The sequence below is a fragment of the Theropithecus gelada genome, chromosome 11 (genome assembly GCF_003255815.1).
Source record: "Theropithecus gelada isolate Dixy chromosome 11, Tgel_1.0, whole genome shotgun sequence".
NCBI lineage: Eukaryota > Metazoa > Chordata > Mammalia > Primates > Cercopithecidae > Theropithecus > Theropithecus gelada.
In genome coordinates this window covers 29,639,781-29,663,277 of record NC_037679.1, presented here as the reverse complement: position 1 = coordinate 29,663,277, position 23,497 = coordinate 29,639,781, and the positions used below count along the sequence as shown (strand labels likewise).

The window sequence follows — 23,497 nt, the reverse complement described above, 5'->3', positions numbered from 1 at the left end:
CAGTCAGGTTATATCCTGATTCAAACAGTCCTTACCTGTTCCACTGTAAGTATCTCTGCAGTCACCCTACTTCCTTTAGGTCACCTGAAAGGACGTGCTAGGATCTTTTGCAAAGTGTTTTGGTTCAAATAGAATGAGAGTCTGCCTCTATGAATGGGATTCTTGGATGCCACCCAAGGGTCTTCCCACTGATTTCCAGCATTTATTGGCATCTTCTAGACTTCTGTTGCTTCCATATGGCATGATCAGGAGCTATTTTACCTGTGGCTTATAAGATCAGATAAGCATCTTGGTCCTTACAAGTCCATCTAAAGCTTTAAGCAGAATGGGACTTTCTCTTGCCAAAACCACATCACTTATAGCTCATATCTTTCCATCTCTGGATAGAAGCTCCTATTACTTGTTTGTATATGTGCGTGTGTGTGTGTGTGTGTATATATATGTGTGTATATATATGTGTATGTGTGTGCGTGTGCGCACGTGCATGTGTGTACGTACATATATATTTATATACACATATATATTCTTTATTTCAAATATCCTAGTGACAAACTAGCAAAATTTTACCATATATTTTCAACATAATCTTTGATAATGGCCTTGTTAAGTTCTAAGTTTGGTAATCTGGTTTCAACTCTCTGCTTCATTTTTTACTGTGTGACCTTGGGTGAGTTACTTAACTTCTCTGTGCTGCAATTTCCTAATCTAAATAAAGAGACTGTTAATGGTACATACTTTATAGAATTGTAATGATTAAGTGACATAAGGCATAAAATGCTGTTAGCTGCTCTACCGGACACATATAGGAGTCAACAATGAGTGCAATGACAATAACAGTGATAATGATGTCACTCCAGAGTTTTGTGACTGACTCCTTATTGGTCCCTATATTACCTATTTATTGCTGTGGGACAAATTACCCCAGAATTTAGTGGCTTAAAACAATATACATTTATATCTCACAATTTCTATGTGCCGGAAATTGGGGAGTGGCTTAGTTGAGTGTCTGGCCGAAGGTCTTTCATGAGATTTCAATTGAGTTGTTGGCCATGCCTTCAGTCAGCTGAATGCTTGGCTGGCACTGAGGGATCTGCTTCCAAGAGGACTTATCATATGCTATTAGCTGGAGGCCTCAGTTCCCCACTATTTCTCTTTTCATTGGGCTGCTTGAGTGCCCTCAAAATATGGCCGTTAGCTTCCTCCAGAGCTAGCAACTCAACAAAGAGAGCAAGGAGGAAACTGCAATACCCTTTATGACCTAGTCACACAACATCTCTGCTGCCATATTCTATTTGTTGGAAGCAAGTCTTTGATTTCTGCCCACATTCAAGATGAGGGGAATTAGTGTCTACTACATTCTTCTAGAAGGAGTGTCAGATAATTGGATGCTACATTTTTAAACCATCACTGTCCTCATGGGCTGGTTAGTCTTTTTCTGAAACTAATTATGGCCTTTATTATCTTTAACCCCAGCTATATGTAAAGTGAAATTTAAAACACTTTGGTTTGCCAAGTCCTGTTAAATTTTTAATTATTTTTAACTCCCATTTACATATATTCTATGAAACTTTCTTCCTCTAGTACTTCCTACCTCACCTCCTCTTTGATTGTCTCAGTTTTGGTGGGGAATGTAAGAAACTATATTTACCCAGATGATGCTCAACGATTGTGTGTTTCTAAAAAAATATGGGAGTGGCAGAAGTTTTTCTTTGCTGCACCCCTGTTTTTACACCACATGCCACTGAGAAAGGAAGCTGAAAAGCATTGAATTTGCTGTTTTTCAAAAAAGTAACTAAGCAACCACAATGATACAACATTTTGTATTTTAGTTGTCAGTTTACACGGCTATCTTCACATGAGAGCAGCAGCGTAGCATAGTGGCTAATGGTATTCTAGTGTTAGTGTGGATTCAAAGCCTGACTCCTTTACCTACTTCTCGGCTGTGTAAATTTGGTCAAATTATTTAACCTATCTCAGTTTCCTATCTGAAAAATGGGGAAGGAGTCTTACCCATTATCTTAGGTACTTTTATTAAAGTTACATGAAAATTAAATGACAAAATATCTGTAAAGCATTGAGAACAGAGTCTGACATCTAATAAACAAAAAATACATGTTGTTTGTTATTTTATGAACAGACTGAAGACTCACTGAAATGAATCATAGTTTTTGTTTTGATTTGTTTCATTTTTGTTTTTGAGACAGGTCTCCCTCTGTTGTCCAGGCTGGAGGGCAGTGGCACAATCTCGGCTCACCGCAGCCTTCGCCTCTTGGGTTCAAGCAATTCTCATGCCTCAGTCTCCCAAGTAGCTGGAACCACAGACATGAGCCACCATGCCTGGCTCATTTATTTATTTATTTATTTATTGAGATGAGGTCTCACTACGTTGCCTAGGCTTGAACTCCTGGGCTCAAGGGGTCCTCCTGCCTCAAGCTCCCAAAGTGCTGAGATTACAGCCTAAGCCACTGTGCCCAGGCTTGAAATGAATCAGGTTTATCTTTATCTTTGCAAGCTCCCTCTTCCCCTGGCTTGCCTATCCTCACACAGATAGCACATAATAGATTATTAATCTCATCCATCTCGGAAGATCAGGAGATCTGGCCAGGACATAATGGTCAGACAAGGTGAGGTTGAGACCTGAGGGTCTAAATGAGATGAGATAGTAAAATATAAATAATTGGTAGAGTATAACCTGATTTACATCCACAGGGAAAGGAGAGAGACAGGAGTGAGGAGACCTGGTACAAATTCCAAATCCAAAGTATAAGAGTGGCAGCATAAATGAGAAATGGGGTCGAGAACCAGAACAGATGAGAAATGGCCTGAAATATAAACTCATCATCTCAGGCTTATGGATGAGCTTTATGTTAGGAGTGAAGATGGGCCCAAATGTCCCTCAATAAACACATATAGATCAAGCAATGGACACCAAAGACAAACATGGACATGCACCAGATAATCAATACATAACGGGTTTCTGCTTACTGGTAATTGGCATTTTAAGGAACTTTAAAAAGAGTAAGTCTGTTTAATGTATTCTTTTTTGTTTTCTTCATTAGATCCCCTCAGCAGAGTGTGTTTAAGACCAAAAAATGTAACTGATTCATTGAGCACCTACATTAATGCTAATTATATTAGGGTAAGTAAATAAGTACAAATTTCTTTCTGATTATTTTCTATTTGGAATTGTTGGTTTTATTTTGTTTTTCCTAGAGTAGATTAAGCTTGGTTTAACTTGATTACCAGCAAGATTTCATTTTGTCTGGTTTTTTATCTTAGTCATAATCAACATTGTTGATGGGTCTTTTATGATGACTTTCCTTTTACGGTGAGTCTCTGGCAACAGTGCTCTCTATGGGCACTCTGCTGGAGACTGGGCATTACAACCCTCAATATCACGTGCTATCCTTAACTTGCTGCCAAGTTAATGATATTAAGGATATTGTTAACTAGAAATTGTTGTACTAGAATCAATGAAGCCGTAACCTGTGTTGCTTTTGTAAGCACAGCTATTTCATTGAAGATCTTTCACCTAAACTTTCACTGCAAGGCATGAACTTAAAAACCAATATTTTTGTCTCTTTACTCCATGTAGGGCTACAGTGGCAAGGAGAAAGCCTTCATTGCCACGCAGGGCCCCATGATCAACACTGTGGATGATTTCTGGCAGATGGTTTGGCAGGAAGACAGCCCTGTGATTGTTATGATCACAAAACTCAAAGAAAAAAATGAGGTATGATCTTTAGTCAAGTTCTGAATGTTATACATGTTCTGTTGCTATAGAAGAGATATTGTATAAGTAAAATTGCCATGGACTTAGATTTAAGATGGAAACTTTGAGACATTTAAAGGCTAAGTCACTTAATACATCCCAAATATAATAACGGCTATTATCCTATGAATGTCAACTTTCTTTCAGACAAGTCAATATACTTGGCATATACATATCTAATTTGTACCCACAAAAGAAATAAGGGGGTCATGAATTATCACCCTAATTTATAGGCAGGCAAATAAAACCTTATTCACATCCCGAATCATTTTTGAACACCTACTATGTGACAGGTACTACTCTAGTCATTGGGGATATAATAGTAAACAAAACACACCAAGATCTCTGCCCTTGGTAGATTTTAACTTTCTAGTGGGAGAAGACAAACAAAAATACTGCACATAATAAACTTATAAATAGTGTAATATATGAGAAGAGATTAAATGCTATAGGAAAGAAAGTAGAGCAGGCTAAGTGGAATGGGTATACCGGGCAGTAAGGAGGTGGTGTTGGGGAATTGCAGATTGCATTATTAAAGAGGGTGGGCAAGGTGAGTCTCATTAAGAAAATGAGATTCAAGGGCAGTTACAGAAACCAGTCAACTTTCTCAATATCTTCATAATAAGAAATCCAAGAAAGAAAGAATTTGATTTCATATCCATACTAGTAGTCTTTTCTAAGGATTTAGCTTACAGAATACTTACTCTGTATTTTGCATTATAAAAACACAATTGTAATATTCCTGAGGGCTGATATTCGAGGTACCGCTTACATTTTAGGACAACTTACTGGGATAATTTACAGTCTAATTTTCATCAGCATTTTTGTGTTTGTTTTCTTGTCGAAAATATTGTACCAGGGCTTCACCATGACAGTAAGAATTTAAGAAAATGGAGCATTCCTTTATAAGCCTCTGGTGATTATAATCCTTGAGTGCAGTATAATCCTGCTCATAAAACAGCAATTTATACATGTTTTAAAGTTTGTTATTTTCTTATATTTTTGCTACAATAGATACAACATTTTTTTTCCTGAAATTTATTCTGGAAAAATAGTGTATTTTTGGCCAGTAGATAAAGTTATATACTCGATTCACTACATGGCTTACTAACTAAGTACACTTCTATGAATCTGATATTAAAGCCTAAGGTGGCATTATAAAAATAACCCCTAATATTCTCAAGCTGTTTCCCACACAGTGTCAATCTATCAACATATTAAGTCACTGACAATTCCTTCACAGTTGTTTAATATGCATGACATTTTTATGATAGAAAAGATTTTTCAAGTTTAAAAGGTGTATTCTCTGTATGTATACATTTGTGCATTCCTACATAGAACTTATGTAATACGGCCGACTAGATAACCTGAAAAACTTCCAACTACAAAACCAGTTATACTGTGCAGAATATGAAACGGTGTGCAAAGCAGAGCTTTAAAAAAAAAGTAAAGGAAATCCCAGTGGCTAATGAAAAGAGACTAAAAGGCATAAAACCAGAAAAGTAAACATATTGTACTGGTAATACAAGAACTAGAGACAAAGCCTGATCTTGCAGGAGCCAGGTGTTGGAATTGAGACTTTAGGTAAAGTGAGCACCTTCAAAGGCAATGCCTTCAGATAAAAAGTGAACCACAAAAATAAATCTGCCTACTAAAATAGGACGATGCTGAGAAATTCACCTAAGTCTGGCCTTCTTATGGTATAAACAAAAAGGCTCTCTTGAGTATTTAAAGCTGAGAAGCCTCAGAATTCAAAAATCAAGAAATACCAAGTGAAGTCATTAACATAAAAAGTAATACTAGTTTGGCAACACCCTATGATACTTCACAGAAACGAAGGCAAAAACTTTCTAATGCACATACTCTCAGCATATACCTCACAGGTTTCCATAGAAAAGCCCAGCCAGGGCAAAGCAAGAGAGCCGACTAGAAAAGCTTAATGCTCATACTGCCCACCAAAAAAAGAGCCAAAACAACAAATAAGAAAGTACGTTTGTACTGGAGTGTTTGAGGGAGTGCACTGGAATACAGCAGGAGAGAGAGACAGAAAATCCTGTGGGACAAGGAGACCTTTAGTGAGGGTCACATAGAGAAGAGAATGAAACACCCTGCCTCTGCCACACCGCCATCTCCCCAGCCGGGATTAGCTCAGAACAAGAAGGTGCATCCAGTGGGACTAGGCAAGCAAGAGGCGCCAGCAGCCCCCATTAATGTCGCAGACATCTGCACTCTTTGTTGCTGAGAATCCTCCAGTTCCTAGAGACCCTGAGTCCAGTTTAGGGAGCTGCCTGACAGCCACATGGCTGCTCTGCCCCAGAGAAGGAAGTCACGTTGTATGCCCTCATCCCTGTGACCCAAGCTGCAGCTATATGATGCCATTTTGAAACCAGAGCCACAACTAGAGTACAGCCTGTTCTAGGAGCCAGTAGCCACCATCTCTTTTCATTCCCGAAGCTACACGGCCATAACACTACCTTCACACACAGTAGTACACCATTCCCTTGCTGAGTTGCTACAGCTCCCTACCCCCTGGGAACAAGCTCCCTAGGAAGTGTTCCACCTTTCACATCCTAGTGACTGCAGTACCCTGAACCTGTCTCTCAGAGCCTAGATCCAGTGCCCCATCCTTGGAGCCCATATAGCACCTTGCCCTCAAAGGAACAGACAATCTTGCTAAGCAGAGAAACCAAGTCCAAACTGGTCTCATGCACAGTCAGCATGCTCACCAGCAAGCAGCACGATTCCAAAGCAAGCCACACCCAAACCAGTGGACCAGCCCCTGCATGCCCCTGGTACACTCAACAGTTAGCTGCACTACTTCTAAGGATACCCCAACCTGAGCTGGCAGACCTGTCCACATATGCCACCAGTAAGCTCACCAGCTGGGCATGTCATTTTCAGGGGACTTTTGCTCTGAGTTGGCAAGCCAAGCCTCATGCTTGCCAGCCAAGTACACTGTCCCCAGAGGAGCCCTAACCCAAGCTGACAGACTGGCTGCTGAATGCTCACCAGCCATGTATTCATCTCACAGCGGGTCCCCACCTTAACCAGTGGACTTGTTCTTGTGCTCACATACCCCTTGTGTCCAGGGGTGACCTGTCCTGAGCCAGCAAACTAGCCACACCAAGGCCCTCAGAGGTATCAATAAAGTTGACTATAGCTTAAAAAACTACAGAGACTACACTACTGCACCCACATAGAACAAAAGCCAGTGTACTGTACCCAACCAACACCCTTAGACACATCTGCTGGTGAAAGTGATTCCCTTCAAAAGCCACTCCCTAAAATTAAAAGAGTTGACCATTCCATTAGATGCACAAATATCAACACAGGGATACAAGATACATGAAAAAGCAAAGAAAAATGACACCGTCAAAGAAGCAGAAGAATCCTCCAGTAACTGACGCCCAAGAAATGGAAATTTATAAATTTCCTGAAAAGGAATTTAAAATAATGACCTGAAGGAAATTATGAATTGTGGATGGGGGAGGAGAAAAGTCTAGAATATTTGTATGTGACCAAAGTTAAGTTGTTATCAGCTTAAAATATTCTAAGTTCTTTTTATGTAAGCCCCAGAATAACCAAAAAGAAAAAAATTACAGCAGATACACAAACGAAAAAGAGAAATGAATCAAAGCTTATCACTATGGAAAACCACCGAGTCACAAAGAGAAACAATAAGAGTAGAAGAAAGAAACAAAGTATCTAGAAAACAGTTAACAAAATGGCAGGAGTAAGTTCTTATCTGTCAATAATAATCTTGAATGGAAATGGATTAAATTTTCCAATTAAAAGATATAGAGTGGCCAAATGGGGGGAAAAAATAAGCAAGACTCACCTATACAATGTCTACAAGAAATTCACTTCACATGTAAAGACATATAGACTGAAAGTGAAGGGATGAAAAATTGATATCACATGCAAATGTAAACTAAAAGAGACCAGGAGTAGCTTCACTTATACCAGATAAAATAGACTTCAAATCAAAAATCACAAAAAAGCACAAAGAAGATCATTATATAATGATACATGGGTTACTTCAGCAAAAACAAAAAAATTGTAAATATGTATGTACCTAACACTAGAGTACCCAAATATAAAAAGCAGTTATTTATTAAATTAAAGAAAGCGATAGACTGCAATATAGTAATAATCATGAACTTCAACTTCAACACCCCACTCTCAGCAATGGACAGATCATCCAGACAGAAAATAAACAAAGAAACATTGGATTTAAACCACACAATAGACCAATTGGACCTAACAGATATTTACAGAACATTTCACCCAACAACTGCAGAATACACATTTTTCTTAATAGCACAAGACAAGCCTTAACAAATTTTAAAAGATCAAAATCATTTTAAATATGTTTTCTGACCACAATGTTATAAAACTAGAAATCAACAACAGGAAGAAATTCAGAAACTTTACAAATACATGAGAATTAAACAATATGCTCCTAAAGAACCAATGGATCAGTGAAGACTTTAAAAGGGAAATTCAAAAATTCCTTGAGACAAATAGGAAGACAACATATCAAAGTCTTTGAAATGCAGAAAAAGCAGTTCTAAAAGGGAAGTTTATATCAATAAATGCTTACATGTATTGAAACGGAAGAGAAAGATGACAACCTAATGACGTACCTCAAGGAACTACAAAAACAAGAACAGGCTGGGCAGCATGGCTCACGCTTGTAATCCCAGCACTTTGGGAGGCTGAAGCAGGCAATCACTTGAGGTCAGGAGTTCGAGACCAGCCTGGCCAACATGGTGAAACCCTATCTCTACTAAAAATACAAAAATTAGCTGGGCCTGGTGGTACACACCTGTAATCTCAGGTACTCGGGAGGCTGAGGCAAAAGAATCAATTGAACCAAGGACACAGAGGCTGCAGTGAGCCGAGATCATGCCACTGCACTCCAGCTTGGGCAACTGGGAGACAGAGAGAGAGAGACTCCATCTCAAAAAAAAAAAAAAAAAAAAAAAAAAGGACAAGAACAAACTAAACCCAAAATTAGTAGAAGGAAGTAATTAAGAAAGATCAAAGCATACATAAATGAAATACAGGCAGAAAAATACAAAACATCAAAAGATCATGTTTGAAACCAAAACTGACGAAACTTTAGATGCCACAGAAATACAAAGAATTATAAAAGGCTATTGTGAACAATAATATACCAACAAATTGGATAATCTAAAAAAAAAAGAATAAATTCCTGGACACATGCAACCTTCCAAGATTGAACAATGAAGAAATAGAAAATCTGAAAACACCAATGAGTGAGGAAATTAAATCAGTAACAGAACATATCTTGGCCGGGTGCTGTGGCTCATGCCTGTAATCTCAGCACTTTGGCAGGCTGAGGCGGGCAGATCACCTGAGGTTGGGAGTTCCACACCAGCCTGACCAACATGGTGAAACCCCATCTCTACTAAAAATACAAAAATTAGCTGGGCTTGCTGGTGTGTGCCTGTAATCCCAGCTACCTGGGAAGCTGAGGCAGGAGAATCACTTGAACTCAGGACTGGGAGGTTGCAGTAAGCAAGATCATGCCACTGTAATCCAGCCTGGGTGACAGAGCAAAACTCCATCTCAAAAAAAAAAAAAAGTACCCCATTGAAGAAAAAACCCAGGACCTGATGGTTTCACCAATGAATTCTACCAAACTTTTAAAGAACTAATACCAATTCTCCTCAAACTATTCATGAAAATTGAAGAGGAGAGAATATATCCAAAGTCATTCTACAAGGCCAGCATTACCCTAGCACCCAAACCAGACAAGGACTCAACCAAAAAAGAAACTACAGGTCACTCTGATATATATGCAAAAATGCTCATAAAATATTAGTAAACCAAAATCAATAGCACATTAAAAACATCAACCACTATGACCAAGGGAATTCATCCCAGGGATGCAAGAATAGGTCAGTTTATACAAACCAATAAATATGATACACCACATTAACAGAATGAAGGATAAAATCCATATCATCGTTTCAATAGATGAAGAAAAATAATACAAAAGTCATCCCTTCATGTTAAGAACTGTCAACAAATTAGATATAGAAGGTATGTACCTCAACACTAAAAAGTCCATATATGACAAACCCACAACAAATATCATACTGAATGTGGAAAAGTTGAAAGCTTTTCTCCTAAGATCTGGGATAAGGATATCCACTTTCACTACTTCTATTCAACATAGTACTGGTGGTCCTAGCCAGAGTAATCAGGCAAGAGAAAGAAATAAAAGGCAAAATTGGAAAGGAGGGGCGTCAAACTATCCCTGTTTGCAGATCATATGATCATATATATGGAAAACCCTACACACTTCACCAAAACTTGTTATAACTAATAGACAAATTTAGTAAAGTTGAAGGATACAAATTTAAAATTCAGAAATGAGTAGCATTTGCATATGCTAATGGTGAGCTAGCTAAAAACGAAATCAAGAAAACAATTCCATTTATAATTGCTACCAAAAAACAAAGATACCTAAAAAGAAATCTAACCAAAGAAGTGAAATATCTTTTATACTGAAAACTATAAAACATTGATGAAGGAAATTATAGCGAACACAATTAAACAGAAATATATCCTGTGTTCATGGAGTGGAATAATTAATATTGTTAAAATGTCCATACTACCCTAAACAATCAATAGATTCAACGCATTCCCTATCAAAATACCAATAATATTCTTCATGGAAAAAAATTTTTAATCCTAAAATGTGTATGAAACAACAAAAGACCTTTACTAGCCAAATCATTCTTGAGAAAAAAAAAACAAAACTGGAGGCATCATACTACCTAACTTCAAAATATACTATAAAGTTATACTATCGAAAACAACATGGTACTGGCAAAAAAACAAACACATAGACCAATGGAATGGAACATAGAGCCCAGAAATAAGAAAAGATTTTGAATATTCTCACTACAAACAACAAATAATAAATGTTTGAGGTGATGGATATACTGATTACCTTTATTTGATCATTAACCCATATATACATGCATTGAAGTGTCACATTATACCCCATGAATATGTACAATTCTGTGTCAATTAAAATAAATAAACTCTCAGCAAACATAAGCTTACAATCAAAATTATGAGGCATACAAGCAAACAATAAAAACCATGAGAAAAAATCAGAAGCAGCCACAGTTAAATAGATTCACAGGAATTAAAATAATTGAAATAATAAATGTAGGCTACTTTTTTAAATAATTAAGCACAAAAAGCACAAAAAATTTGACACAGGAACAAGTTACTATCCAAAAAGGCTACGAAAGATGGCCGAATAGGAAGAGCTCCAGTCTGCAGCTCCCAGCGTGAGTGACGCAGAAGATGGGTGATTTCTGCATTTCCAACTGAGGTACTGGGTTCATCTCACTGGGGCTAGTCAGACAGTGGGTGCAGCCCACAGAGCAGGGCAGGGCATCGCCTCACCTGGGAAGCGCAAGGGGACAGGGAATTCCCTTTCCTAGCAAAGGGAAGCTGTGACAGATGGTACCTGAAAAATAGGGTCATTCCCACCCTAATACTGCACTTTTCCAACGGCCTTAGCAAATGGCATACCAGGTGATTATATCCCATGCCTGGCTCAGAGGGTCCCAGGCCCACAGAGCCTCACTCACTGCTAGCAAAGCAGTCCGAGATCAAACTGCAAGGCAGCAGTGAGGCTGGGGGAGGGGTGTCCCCCATTGCTGAGGCTTGAGTAGGTAAACAAAGCAGCCAGGAAGTTCAAACTGGGTGGAGCCCACTGCAGCTCAAGAAGGCCTGCCTGCCGTTCTCTGTAGACTCCACCTCTGGGGGCAGGGCATAGCTGAACAAACAGCAGCAGAAACTTGTGCAGATTTAAATGTCCCTGTCTGACAACTTTGAAGAGAGTAGTGGTTCTCCCAGCACAGAGTTGGAGATCTGAGAATGGACAGACTGCCTCCTCAAGTGGGTCCCTGACCCCTGAGTAGCCTAACTGGGAGACACCTCCCAGTAGGGCCCAACTGACACCTCATACAGCTGGGTGCCCCTCTGAGACGAAGCTTCCAGAGGAAGGATCAGGCAGCAACATTTGCCGTTCTGCAATATTTGCTGTTCTGCAGCCTCCACTGGTGAAACCCAGACAGAGGGTCTGGAGTGGACCTCTAGCTAACAGGGTCTAGACTGGACCTCCAGCACACTCCAACAGACTAGCAGTGAGGGTCCTGACTGTTAGAAGGAAAACTAACAAACAGAAAGGACATCCACAGCAAACCCCCATCTGTACATCACCATCATCAAAGACCAAAGGTAGATAAAACCACAAAGATGGGGAGAAACCAGAGCAGAAAAGCTGAAAATTCAAAAAATCAGAGCGCCTCTTCTCCTCCAAAGGAACGCAGCTCCTCACCAGCAATGGAACAAAGCTGGATGGAGAATGACTGACGAGTTGAGAGAAGGCGGCTTCAGACGATCAGTAATAAACTTCTCCAAGCTAAAGGAGGATGTTCGAACCCATGGGAAGACGCTAAAAACCTTGAAAAACGATTAGACAAATGGCTAACTAGAATAAACAGTATAGAGAAGTCCTTAAATGACCTGATGGAGCTGAAAACCACGGCACGAGAACTATGTGACTCATGCACAGGCTTCAGTAGCCGATTTGATCAAGTGAAAGAAAGGGTATCAGTGATTGAAGATCAAATGAATGAAATGAAGCAAGAAGAGAAGTTTAGAGAAAAAAAGAGTAAAAAGAAATGAACAAAGCCTCCAAGAAGTATGGGAGTATGTGAAAAGACCAAATCTACATCTGATTGGTGTACCTGAAAGTGATGGGGAGAATGGAACCAAGTTGGAAAACACTCTTCAGGATATTATCCAGGACAGCTTCCCCAACCTAATGAGGCAGGCCAACATTCAAATGCAGGAAATACAGAGAATACCACAAAGATATGCCTTGTGAAGAGCAATCCCAAGACAGATTCACCAAAGTTGAAATGAAGGAAAAAATGTTAAGAGCAGCCAGAGAGAAAGTTTGGATTACCCACAAAGGGAAGTCCATCAAACTAACATTGTATCTTTTGGCAGAAACTCTGTAAGCCAGAAGAGAGTGGGGGCCAATATTCAACATTCTTAAAGAAAAGAATTTTCAACCCAGAATTTCATATCCAGCCAAACTAAGTTTGGTAAGTGAAGGAGAAATAAAATCCTTTACAGACAAACAAATGCTGAGAGATTTTTGTCACCACCAGGCCTGCCTTACAAGAGCTCCTGAAGGAAGCACTAAACATGGAAAGAAACAACCAGTACCAGCCACTGCAAAAACATGCCAAATTGTAAAGACCATCGATGCTAGGAAGAAACTGCACCATCTAACAAGCAAAATAACCGCTGATATCATAATGACAGGATCAAATTCACACATAACAATATTAACCTTAAATGTAAATGGGGTAAATGCTCCAATTAAAAGACACAGACTGGCAAATTGGATAAAGAGTCAACACCCATCAGTGTGCTGTATTCAGGAGACCCATCTCACATGCAGAGACAAACATAGGCTCAAAATAAAGGGATAGAGGAAGATCTAACAAGCAAATGGAAAACAAAAAAAAGTAGGGGTTATAATCCTAGTCTCTGATAAAACAGACTTTAAACCAATGAAGATCAAAAGAGACAAAGAAGGCCATTACATAATGGTAAAGGGATCAATTCAACAAGAAGAGCCTAACTATCCTAAATATATATGCACCCAATACAGGAGCACCCAGATTCTTAGAGCAAGTCCCTAGAGACCTACAAAGAGATTTAGATTCCCACACAATAATAATGGGAGACTTTAACACCCCACTGTCAACATTAGACAGATCAACGAGACAGAAAGTTAACAAGGATATCCAGGAATTGAACTCCCCTCTGCACCAAGCAGACCTAATAGGCATCTATAGAACTCTTCACCCCAAATCAACAGAATATACATTCTTTTCAGCACCACATCACACTTATTTGAAAATTGACCACATAGTTGGAAGGAAAGCACTCCTCAGCAAATGTACAAGAACAGAAATTATAACAAACTGTCTCTCAGACCACAGTGCAATCAAACTAGAACTAAGGACTAAGAAACTCACTCAAAACCTCTCAAATACATGGAAACTGAACAACCTGCTCCTGAATGACTACTAGGTACATAACAAAATGAAGGCAGAAATAGAGATGTTCTTTGAAACCAATGAGAACAAAGACACAACACACCAGAATCTCTAGGACACATTTAAAGCAGTGTGTAGAGGGAAATGTATAGCACTAAATGCCCACAAGAGAAAGCAGGAAAGATCTAAAACTGACACCTTAACATCGCAATTAAAAGAACTAGAGAAGCAAGAACAAACACATTCAAAAGCTAGCAGAAGGCAAGAAATAACTAAGATCAGAGCAGAACTGAAGGAGATAGAGACACAAAAAAACACCCTTCCAAAAAATCAATGAATCCAGGAGTTGGTTTTTTGAAAAGATCAACAAAATTGACAGACCGCTAGCAAGACTAATAAAGAAGAAAAGAGAGAAGAATCAAATAGACACAATAAAAAATGATGAAGGGGATGTCACCACGAATCCCACAGAAATACAAACTACCATTAGAGAATACTGTAAACACCTCTATGCAAATAAACTAGAAAATCTAGAAGAAATGGATAAATTCCTGGACACATACACTCTCCCAAGACTGAACCAGGAAGAAGTTGAATCCCTGAATAGACCGTTCAGAAATTGAGGCAATAATTAATAGCTTACCAACAGAAAAAAAGTCCAGGACCAGATGGATTCACAGCCAAATTCTACCAGAGGTACAAAGAAGAGCTGGTACCATTCATTCTGAAACCATTCCAATCAATAGAAAAAGAGGGAATCCTCCCTAAATCATTTTATGAGGCCAACATCATCCTGATACCAAAGCCTGGCAGAGACACAACAAAAAAAAAGAATTTTAGACCAATATCCCTGATGAACATCGATGCAAAAATCCTCAGTAACATACTGGCAAACCGAATCCAGCAGCACATCAAAAAGCTTATACACTATGATCAAGTTGGCTTCATCCCTGGGATGCAAGACTGGTTCAATATACGCAAATCAATAAACATAATCCAGCATATAAACAGAACCAAAGACAAAAACCACATGACTATCTCAATAGATGCAGAAAAGGCCTTCGACAAAATTCAACAGCCCTTCATGATAAAAACTCTCAATAAACTAGGTATTGATGTGACATATCTCAAAATAATAAGAGCTATTTATGACAAACCCACAGCCAATATACTGAATGGGCAAAAACTGGAAGCATTCCCTTTCAAAACTGGCACAAGACAAGGATGCCCTCTCTCACCACTTCTATTCAACATAGTTTTGGGAGTTCTGGCTGGGGCAATCAGGCAAGAGAAAGAAATAAAGGGTATTCAATTAGGAAAAGAGAAAGTCAAATTGTCCCTGTTTGCAGATGACATGACTGTATATTTAGAAAACCCCATCATCTCAGCCCAAAATCTCCTTAAGCTGATAAGCAACTTCAGCAAAGTCTCAGGATACAAAATCAATGTGCAAAAATCACAAGCATTCCTATACACCAATAACAGACAAACAGAGAGCCAAATCATGAGTGAACTCACATTCATAATTGCTTCAAAGAGAATAAAATACCTAGGAATCAAACTTACAAGGGATGTGAAGGACCTCTTCAAGGAGAACTACAAACCACTGCTCAACAAAATAAAAGAGGACACAAACAAATGGAAGAACATTCCATGATCATGGACAGGAAGAATCAATATTGTGAAAATGGCCGTACTGCCCAAGGTAATTTATAGATTTAGTGCCATCCCCATCAAGCTACCAATGACTTTCTTCACAGAATCGGAAAAAAACTACTTTAGAGGTTCATATGGAACCAAAAAGGGGCCTGTCTTGCCAAGACAATCCTACGCCAAAAGAACAAAGCTGGAGGCATCACGCTACCTGACTTCAAACTATACTACAAGGCTACAGTAACCAAAACAGCATAGTACTGGTACCAAAACAGAGATATAGACCAATGGAACAGAATAGAGCCCTCAGAAATAATATCAAACATCTACAACCATCTGATCTTTGACAAACCTGACAAAAACAAGAAATGGGGAAAGGATTCCCTATTTAATAAATGGTGCTGAGAAAACTGGCTAGCCATATGTAGAAAGCTGAAACTGGATCCCTTCCTTACACCTTATACAAAAATTGATTCAAGATGGATTAAAGACTTAAATGTTAGACCTAAAACCATAAAAACCCTGGAAGAAAACCTAGGCAATACCATTCAGGCCATAGGCATGGGCAAGGACTTCATGACTAAAACACCAAAAGCAATGGCAACAAATGCCAAAATTGACAAATGGGGTCTAATCAAACTAAAGAGCTTCTGCACAGCAAAAGAAACTACCATCAGAGTGAACAGGCAACCTACAGAATGGGAGAAAATTTTAACAGTCTACCCATCTGACAAAGGGCTAATATCCAGAATCTACAAAGAACTTTAATGAATTTACAAGAATCAAACGACCCCATCAAAAAGTGGGCAAAGGATATGAACAGACAGTTCTCAAAAGAAGACATTTATGGAGGCAACAGGCACATGAACAAATGCTCATCATCACTGGTCATCAAAGAAATGCAAATCAAAACCACAATGAGATACCATCTCACACCAGTTAGAATGGCAATCATTTATAATAAGTCAGGAAACAACAGGTGCTGGAGAGGATATGGAGAAATAGGAACGCTTTTACACTGTTGGTGGGACTGTAAATTCGTTCAACCATCGTAGAAAACAGTGTGGTGATTCCACAGTGATCTAGGACTAGAAATACCATTTGACCCAGCCATCCCATTACTGGGCATATACCCAAAGGATTATAAATCGTGCTGCTCTAAAGATACATTCACACGTATGTTTATTGCAGCACTATCCACAATAGCAAAGACTTGGAACCAACCCAAATGTCCATCAGTGATAGACTAGATTAAGAAAATGTGGCACATATACACCATGGAATACTATGCAGCATAAAAAAGGATGAGTTCATGTCCTTTGTAGGGACTTGGATGAAGCTGGAAACCATCATTCTGAGCAAACTATCGTAAAGACAGAAAACCAAGCGCCACATGTTCTCACTCATAGGTGGGAATTGAACAATGAGAACACTTGGATACAGGGTGGGGAACATCACACACTGGGGCCTGTTGTGGGGTGGGGGATGGGGGAGGGATAGCATTAGGAGATATACCTAATGTAAATGACGAGTTAACGGGTGCAGCACACCAACATGGCATATGTATACATATGTAACAAACTTACATATTGTGCACATATACCCTAGAACTTAAAGTATAATAATAATAATAATTTTTAAAACTATGAAGATTTTAAACCAACCAACAAGTACTAGAAATAAACATTATAAAGACATTAAAATTTTAAAAAATCTTTTTTTTTTTTTTTTTTTTTTTTTTTGAGACGGAGTCTCGCTCTGTCACCCAGGCTGGAGTGCAGTGGCCGGATCTCGGCTCACTGCAAGCTCCGCCTCCCGGGTTCACGCCATTCTCCTGCCTCAGCCTCCGGAGTAGCTGGGACTACAGGCGCCCGCCACCTCGCCTGGCTAGTTTTTTGTATTTTTTAGTAGAGACGGGGTTTCACCGTGTTAGCCAGGATGGTCTCGATCTCCTGACCTCGTGATCCGCCCGTCTCGGCCTCCCAAAGTGCTGGGATTACAGGCTTGAGCCACCGCGCCCGGCCTAAAAAATCTTATTAGATAGGTTTAGCAACAAACAAGACACAGTTAAATGAATAATTAATGGATTCAAATATAAAGCTAAGGAAAATACCTAGAAGATCAAAATGATCAAAAATATGAAAGAATATTTAAGAGACATAGAGGATAGATTTGATATCCAATATACTGTAACAGGTGTTTTAGAAGGAGAAAGAAGAGGATATGAGAAAAGAAGTAATATTTGAAGATATAATAGCTAGGGATTTTCCAAAACTAATGGAAAACGAGCTCTAAGATCTAAAAAGCAGAATAAATCCTAGGCTGAATAGGTAAACGTAAATTCACAGCTAGACACATCTCTGGAGCTGAAAAAGCACCAAAGAAAGTAATATCCCACCAGAGTAACTAACCAAAAAAAAAAAAAAAAAAAAAAAAGGCTTTTCTATAGCAAAACTAGAAGCCAAAAATCAATAGAATATTACCTACAAAGAACTGAAAGAAAATACTTGAAGAAGATTCAATCCAGAAAAGAAATAATAATGAGCAAAGAAAGTAAAATATGAGGGTGAAACTAAAATACTGGATAATGATAGTATTTAAAATTTGAGATGAGGAAAGTTAAAATATTTTTGTGTTACTCATGAAAACAGAAATATAAGCCAAAGTTAGACTTTTAGGTAAATATGCATGTTAAAATTTTAAGATTAGCCACTAAAAGGATGGAATTTGAATGTGTAATTTCCAATCTGGTAGAAGAGGGAAAAGACAGAATTTCGAAAATAAACTAAAATAAAAGAGAAAACAAAAGGTAACATAGAAAAATCAGGATAAACTTTTACCTAATTGGGAGATAGAAAAAAATCCAAATCCTACTAAATATAAACAAATAACTTGCAAATTAAATATCAGAGATTACCAAACTGATAAAATAAATAAATTCAGATAAATGCTGCCTACAAGAGGACACAGAAATGTTAAAATGGAAAGGATGGAAAAAAATACACCAAACTAATACTAATCAAAAGTCAGATATAACTGACTCTCAATAATTCTCAAAAGAATATTCTCAAAAGAATAATTACTAGAGTGGTTACCAGAGATAAAGAATGTCAGACCAAAATGACTTTCAAATCAAAACAATCATTATCAGAGAGCTTACTAGAGATAAGGAATGTCAATCTATAATACTAAAATGTGAAATTCACAAATAAGAGTCTACATATATAAATGCATACCGTACATAACCTCCCCCCAAATATATGAAGCATTAATGGGCAGAGGTAAGAAGGAATTGATAAATCACCATCATAGTGGGAGAAAACCCAACAAAAATAAGACGTTAGTATTTATTAAGCAGACAAAAAATTAATAAAAATATAGAAAAAGTTTATACATAACCTTTATTCAAATTAGCAAGCTTAGTTTAATAAAGATATGTAGAACCTTCCAATCAATAGTCTCGTAATATAAATTTTTAAAGCATGAGATTTTGTGAAAAGTGATCAACTATGACTATATAGCAAGTCTTGGCAGATTTCTAAGAATAACTATAAATGCTTTGATTACAGTGCGTTAAGTTAGAAATAAAAAGCAGAAAGATAAGGTTAAAAAAACACTTTGACACTTAAAAAAGTTTTAACACACAATTCATGGATGAAAATGAATTTATGATAAAAATGTAAATTACCTACAATTCAGGGATGACGAAAATCCTAAACATCAAATCTTGTGAGATGCTGCTAAAAATGCTCATAGAAGGAAGTTTATAGGCATGAATATGATATTATAAAAGAATTTGTTATCTAAGCAACAGACTTAAGTTAGTAAAAGAACTATGAAATGAACAGGAAAGAAAAAAGGAAGGAATAATGAAGAATAAATGTTAATTAAACATAAAACAAAGATAAAAGGATTGATGAGGCCAGGCATGGTGGCTCATGTCTGTAATCCCAGCACTTTGGGAGTCTGAGGCAGGAGGATTGCTTGAGGCCAGGAGTTTGAGACTAGCCTAGACAATGTAATGAGACTTAACATCTCAACAAAAAAGTTAAAAATTAGCCAGGCATGGTGGTGCACACCTGTTGTCTTAGCTACTCAGAAGGCTGAGGCAAAAGGATCCCTGGAGCCCAAAAGATTGAGGTTGCGGTGAGCTATGATTGGGCTACTCTGCACTTCAGCCTGGCCAACAAAATGAGACCCTGTCTTTAAAAAAAAAAAAAAAAAAAAAAAAGGATTGATGTAAACGAAAGCCAATTTTTTTGAAGTCTAATAAAATAGGCGAAACTAGCAGAATTAAAGGAAATGCAAAAAAAATTAAAAATGACTATAATTAAAGCAGAGATTTAAATAAAAGAGGACACTACAAACAACCTCATGCAATATTTAGCACCATTTCTTAGATCTGAACAAAATGCCTTACCCCCTGCCCACTTTGGTTTGAATGTTCTGAGTAAATTGTCGTAAAATAAATATTATTTCAAAGTGCTTTCATGCCCTTACAAATTTCTTATTATTATTTCTATTTCTTCTTCCATTACAAATAAAATCTTATAAAATCAACATAGCACCATAATTTAGGAAACTATTTGTAAATATAGGTATGTAAATGTTTTAAAACAATTAAATAATATTTTCCCCAGAAAAATTACTTACTTATTACATGCAATTTAGTGTTGCATATGTACTAAGGATTAACACTTCGCAGGCCGGGCGCGGTGGCTAACGCCTGTAATCCCAGCACTTTGGGAGGCCGAGGCGGGCGGATCACAAGGTCAGGAGATCGAGACCACGGTGAAACCCCGTCTCTACTAAAAATACAAAAAATTAGCCGGGTGCGGTTGTGGGCGCCTGTAGTCCCAGCTACTTGGGAGGCTGAGGCAGGAGAATGGCGGGAACCCGGGAGGCGGAGCTTGCAGTGAGCTGAGATCAGGCCACTGCACTCCAGCCTGGGCGACAGAGCGAGACTCCGTCTCAAAAAAAAAAAAAAAAAAAAAAAAAAACACTTCGCAAATGATATGTGAAACACTATCTCACAAGGATTACAGAATAGATTGTAATAACTGTGTAAGATACATTATGGTTTTTGTTCTTTTGAGCATTTCAATCTTTGAATCTTGTAATGTATGTTTATCTGTGTTCACTCTTATAGAAAAAGTCAGGAATGTGCCTTTAGTGCTTTACCTCATTCTTGAATCAGGGTTTTATCAGGACAGAAACTAAGATTGCTGGTTAGGCAGAAGGCATATCCTAGAGGGTGTGTAATATGTGGCATATTTTAAAGAAATCCAATAGGGATGATGTGAGCAATTATTAATATGCCAAACCCCATCAGGCAGTCGCTCTCAACCTTTTCCTCCAACACCAAGGATGTCATTGCACCAGAACTGCTGTAGAAGTCAAATACATATTTCTCTCTCTCTTTTTTTTTTTCTTGCTTTGGCCCAGTGAATTTATTGAAGAGAGCTCTGTCCTCCCTTCTACCTAGAAGAGGAGGCTTGCGAGGCTGACACCTGCCCACACCTGGCATTTGACCTTTCCCTGGGCTAGGGTGAGTGGGAGCAGATGCCCTCATCCTATGACCGGGGACTGTGGAGGAGCCATCACACCACCTAGCTGATGATGACACCTAGTTCTTCAGTCTCACACTGGACTTTATCCCCCTTCTTGAGAAGGACAGGAGATTTCCTGAATACAACGACACCTGGGGAGGTCCCAGTCAGGATGACATCCCCTGGGTAAAAGGTGACAAACTGGGAGACCCAGGCTGTCAGCTCCTCTGTCTTAACCACCATCTGGTTGGTGTTGCTGCTCTGGACCACTTCCCCGTTCACTTGGCAGCAGATCTTTAAGTTATGTGGATCTGCTACACTGTCCTTGGTTACCAAGGCCGGGCCCAGAGGGCAGAAGGTGTCGAAGGTTTTTCCCAGCAGCCACTGTTTCCCCTTATGTCTCATTTGCCAGTCATGAGCACTCACGTCATTAGCCATAGTGAAGCCAGCCACATGGGCCATGGCATCTGTGGCCTTGACGTACTTGCCTTTCTTTCCAGTGACCACGGCCACTCCACTTCCCAGTCTACGTCCTGGCTCTCCAGTGGGAGGACCATCTCATCATAGGACTCCACGATGGAGTTGGCAAACTTGCTGAAGATAATGGGTTCCATGGGCACAGGCATGTTCTGTTCTTTGCAGTGGTCCACATAATTCATGCCCACACAAAGCACCTTATCTGGCCACGTGGCTGGAGCCAGGAAGGTTACTTCCAACCATGATAGGACTGGCAACTGGGTACCCAAGGCTCTTCTTGCCACTGAGAGGGTGGCCTCTCCCTGCTCTAGGAACTGTGTCATCATCTTAGGGAGCATAGAGTCAAAGGCATTGCGGTTGATAACCCCTCCACCATTCCCCGTCTCCAGGCCAAAGTGAGGCCCCACCAGGTGGGGTGCCTGGAACTGCACTAGTCTTATGTCTCTGGAGGGTTGAAAGGGCCACTTCTGAGCCTGCAGCAGAGCTGTGAGCAACCTTCTTCTACCAGAGACCAGCATCAGAGCCTGGCGGCAGTGGCTGGTCCTCCTGTGCTGGGTTAGGGCTTGGGGGGCCGGAGGTCAAGGGCAGCAGGCGCCTGAGCATTGGCACTAATGACCATGGCTATCGGGAGAGCTGCATGCAGCAGCCTCAAATATGTATTTCAAAGTGATACAGAGTTGGTTTACCTATGATGCTCAGAGCTCTCCATTCAGTGTCTGCAATGGAATAAAGCATATCTTTTTCTTTCCTTCTCAGGTGCAATAATTGTCCTCAGAGATAACCTGTTGTTAACATTCTCAGATTTCAGTCTTTACAGGAGAGCCAAATGGATCTGTGGAAAGCTAGAATTTTTTTTTTTAACAATTCTCACACCAGTGGGTGGTTGAAGTTTTAATTTTTTTCTTTGGACACATAATTCAAAAATTAGAGAAATGATTTTTGTTTGTGTGTTACAATTTTTAGCCTCCTGTCTTTTTTAATGTCTGAGATATACCTTCTGGAGATATCAAAGTCAAACATTTATGTTATATGTCTTCTATGTGTCATCTGCTTTGTGCTTTTTTTCCCTGCAGCCAATCATAATCCCAAATATTACAATAAAGATTTTGTGGTTTTTTATTATTCATTACTCTTTAAAATAAAAATTTCTTTGTGTCTAGACTCTCCAAAGATTTAAATATAATACAATACAGGAAACGTTGATGTTTTACAGATCAAAATGATACTGAGAAGTCTGGCACAAAAGAAATACACAGTAGGCCGGGCGCGGTGGCTCAAGCCTGTAATCCCAGCACTTTGGGAGGCCAAGACGGGCGGATCACGAGGTCAGGAGATAGAGACCATCCTGGCTAACATGTGAAATCCTGTCTCTACTAAAAAAATACAAAAATTAGCCGGGAGCGGTGGCGGGCGCCTGTAGTCCCAGCTACTCGGGAGGCTGAGGCAGGAGAATGGCGTGAACCTGGGAGGTGGAGCTTGCAGTGAGCTGAGATCCGGCCACTGCACTCCAGCCTGGGCGACAGAGCGAGACTCCATCTCAAAAAAAAAAAAAAAAGAAATACACAGTAGACTTCACACTACCAGGAAAATTCTGTTTACCAAAAATGTGCCAACTTTCTATTGTGTTAAGTGTCATTGTTTGGAAAAGACAAAAATCATTTCCTCCAAAAAACATATGGAGATGGAGTTATCTTTAGAAATTCCCAGGCTTTAAAGTTTCATGAAACTTTCTACTTTCTGAGCAAATAAATAAATGAATAATTGCCATCTCTTATTAAATAACTCCAGTATTCTCATGACCTCAATGTTTATAAAATGAAAATAAATTAAAAATGAAAAAATACATAGCTGAAAAAAAAAACCAGTTAAGTTGCAATTAGAGAGATTTTATTGCTGGTAAGTTTGAGTTC

At 39.0% G+C, this 23,497-nt stretch overlaps 1 protein-coding gene and 1 pseudogene across 5 annotated transcripts in view; one reads left to right on the top strand and one right to left on the bottom strand.

Moving 5' to 3' along the window:
* The window catches only part of PTPRR (protein tyrosine phosphatase, receptor type R), a 285,083-nt gene that overhangs the window by 228,300 nt on the left and 33,286 nt on the right, over nucleotides 1-23,497 (top strand). For all 4 annotated transcript variants that reach the window (XM_025403508.1, XM_025403509.1, XM_025403510.1 and 1 more), the window contains 2 exons: nucleotides 3,060-3,139; nucleotides 3,596-3,733. In XM_025403508.1, the coding sequence (XP_025259293.1) occupies nucleotides 3,060-3,139; nucleotides 3,596-3,733 (218 nt within the window). The remainder of the gene's footprint in view (nucleotides 1-3,059; nucleotides 3,140-3,595; nucleotides 3,734-23,497) is intronic.
* Nucleotides 21,162-22,228, bottom strand: LOC112635393 (annotated as a pseudogene). Its single transcript, XR_003121903.1, has one exon. The product of XR_003121903.1 is annotated as a fumarylacetoacetate hydrolase domain-containing protein 2B pseudogene (transcript).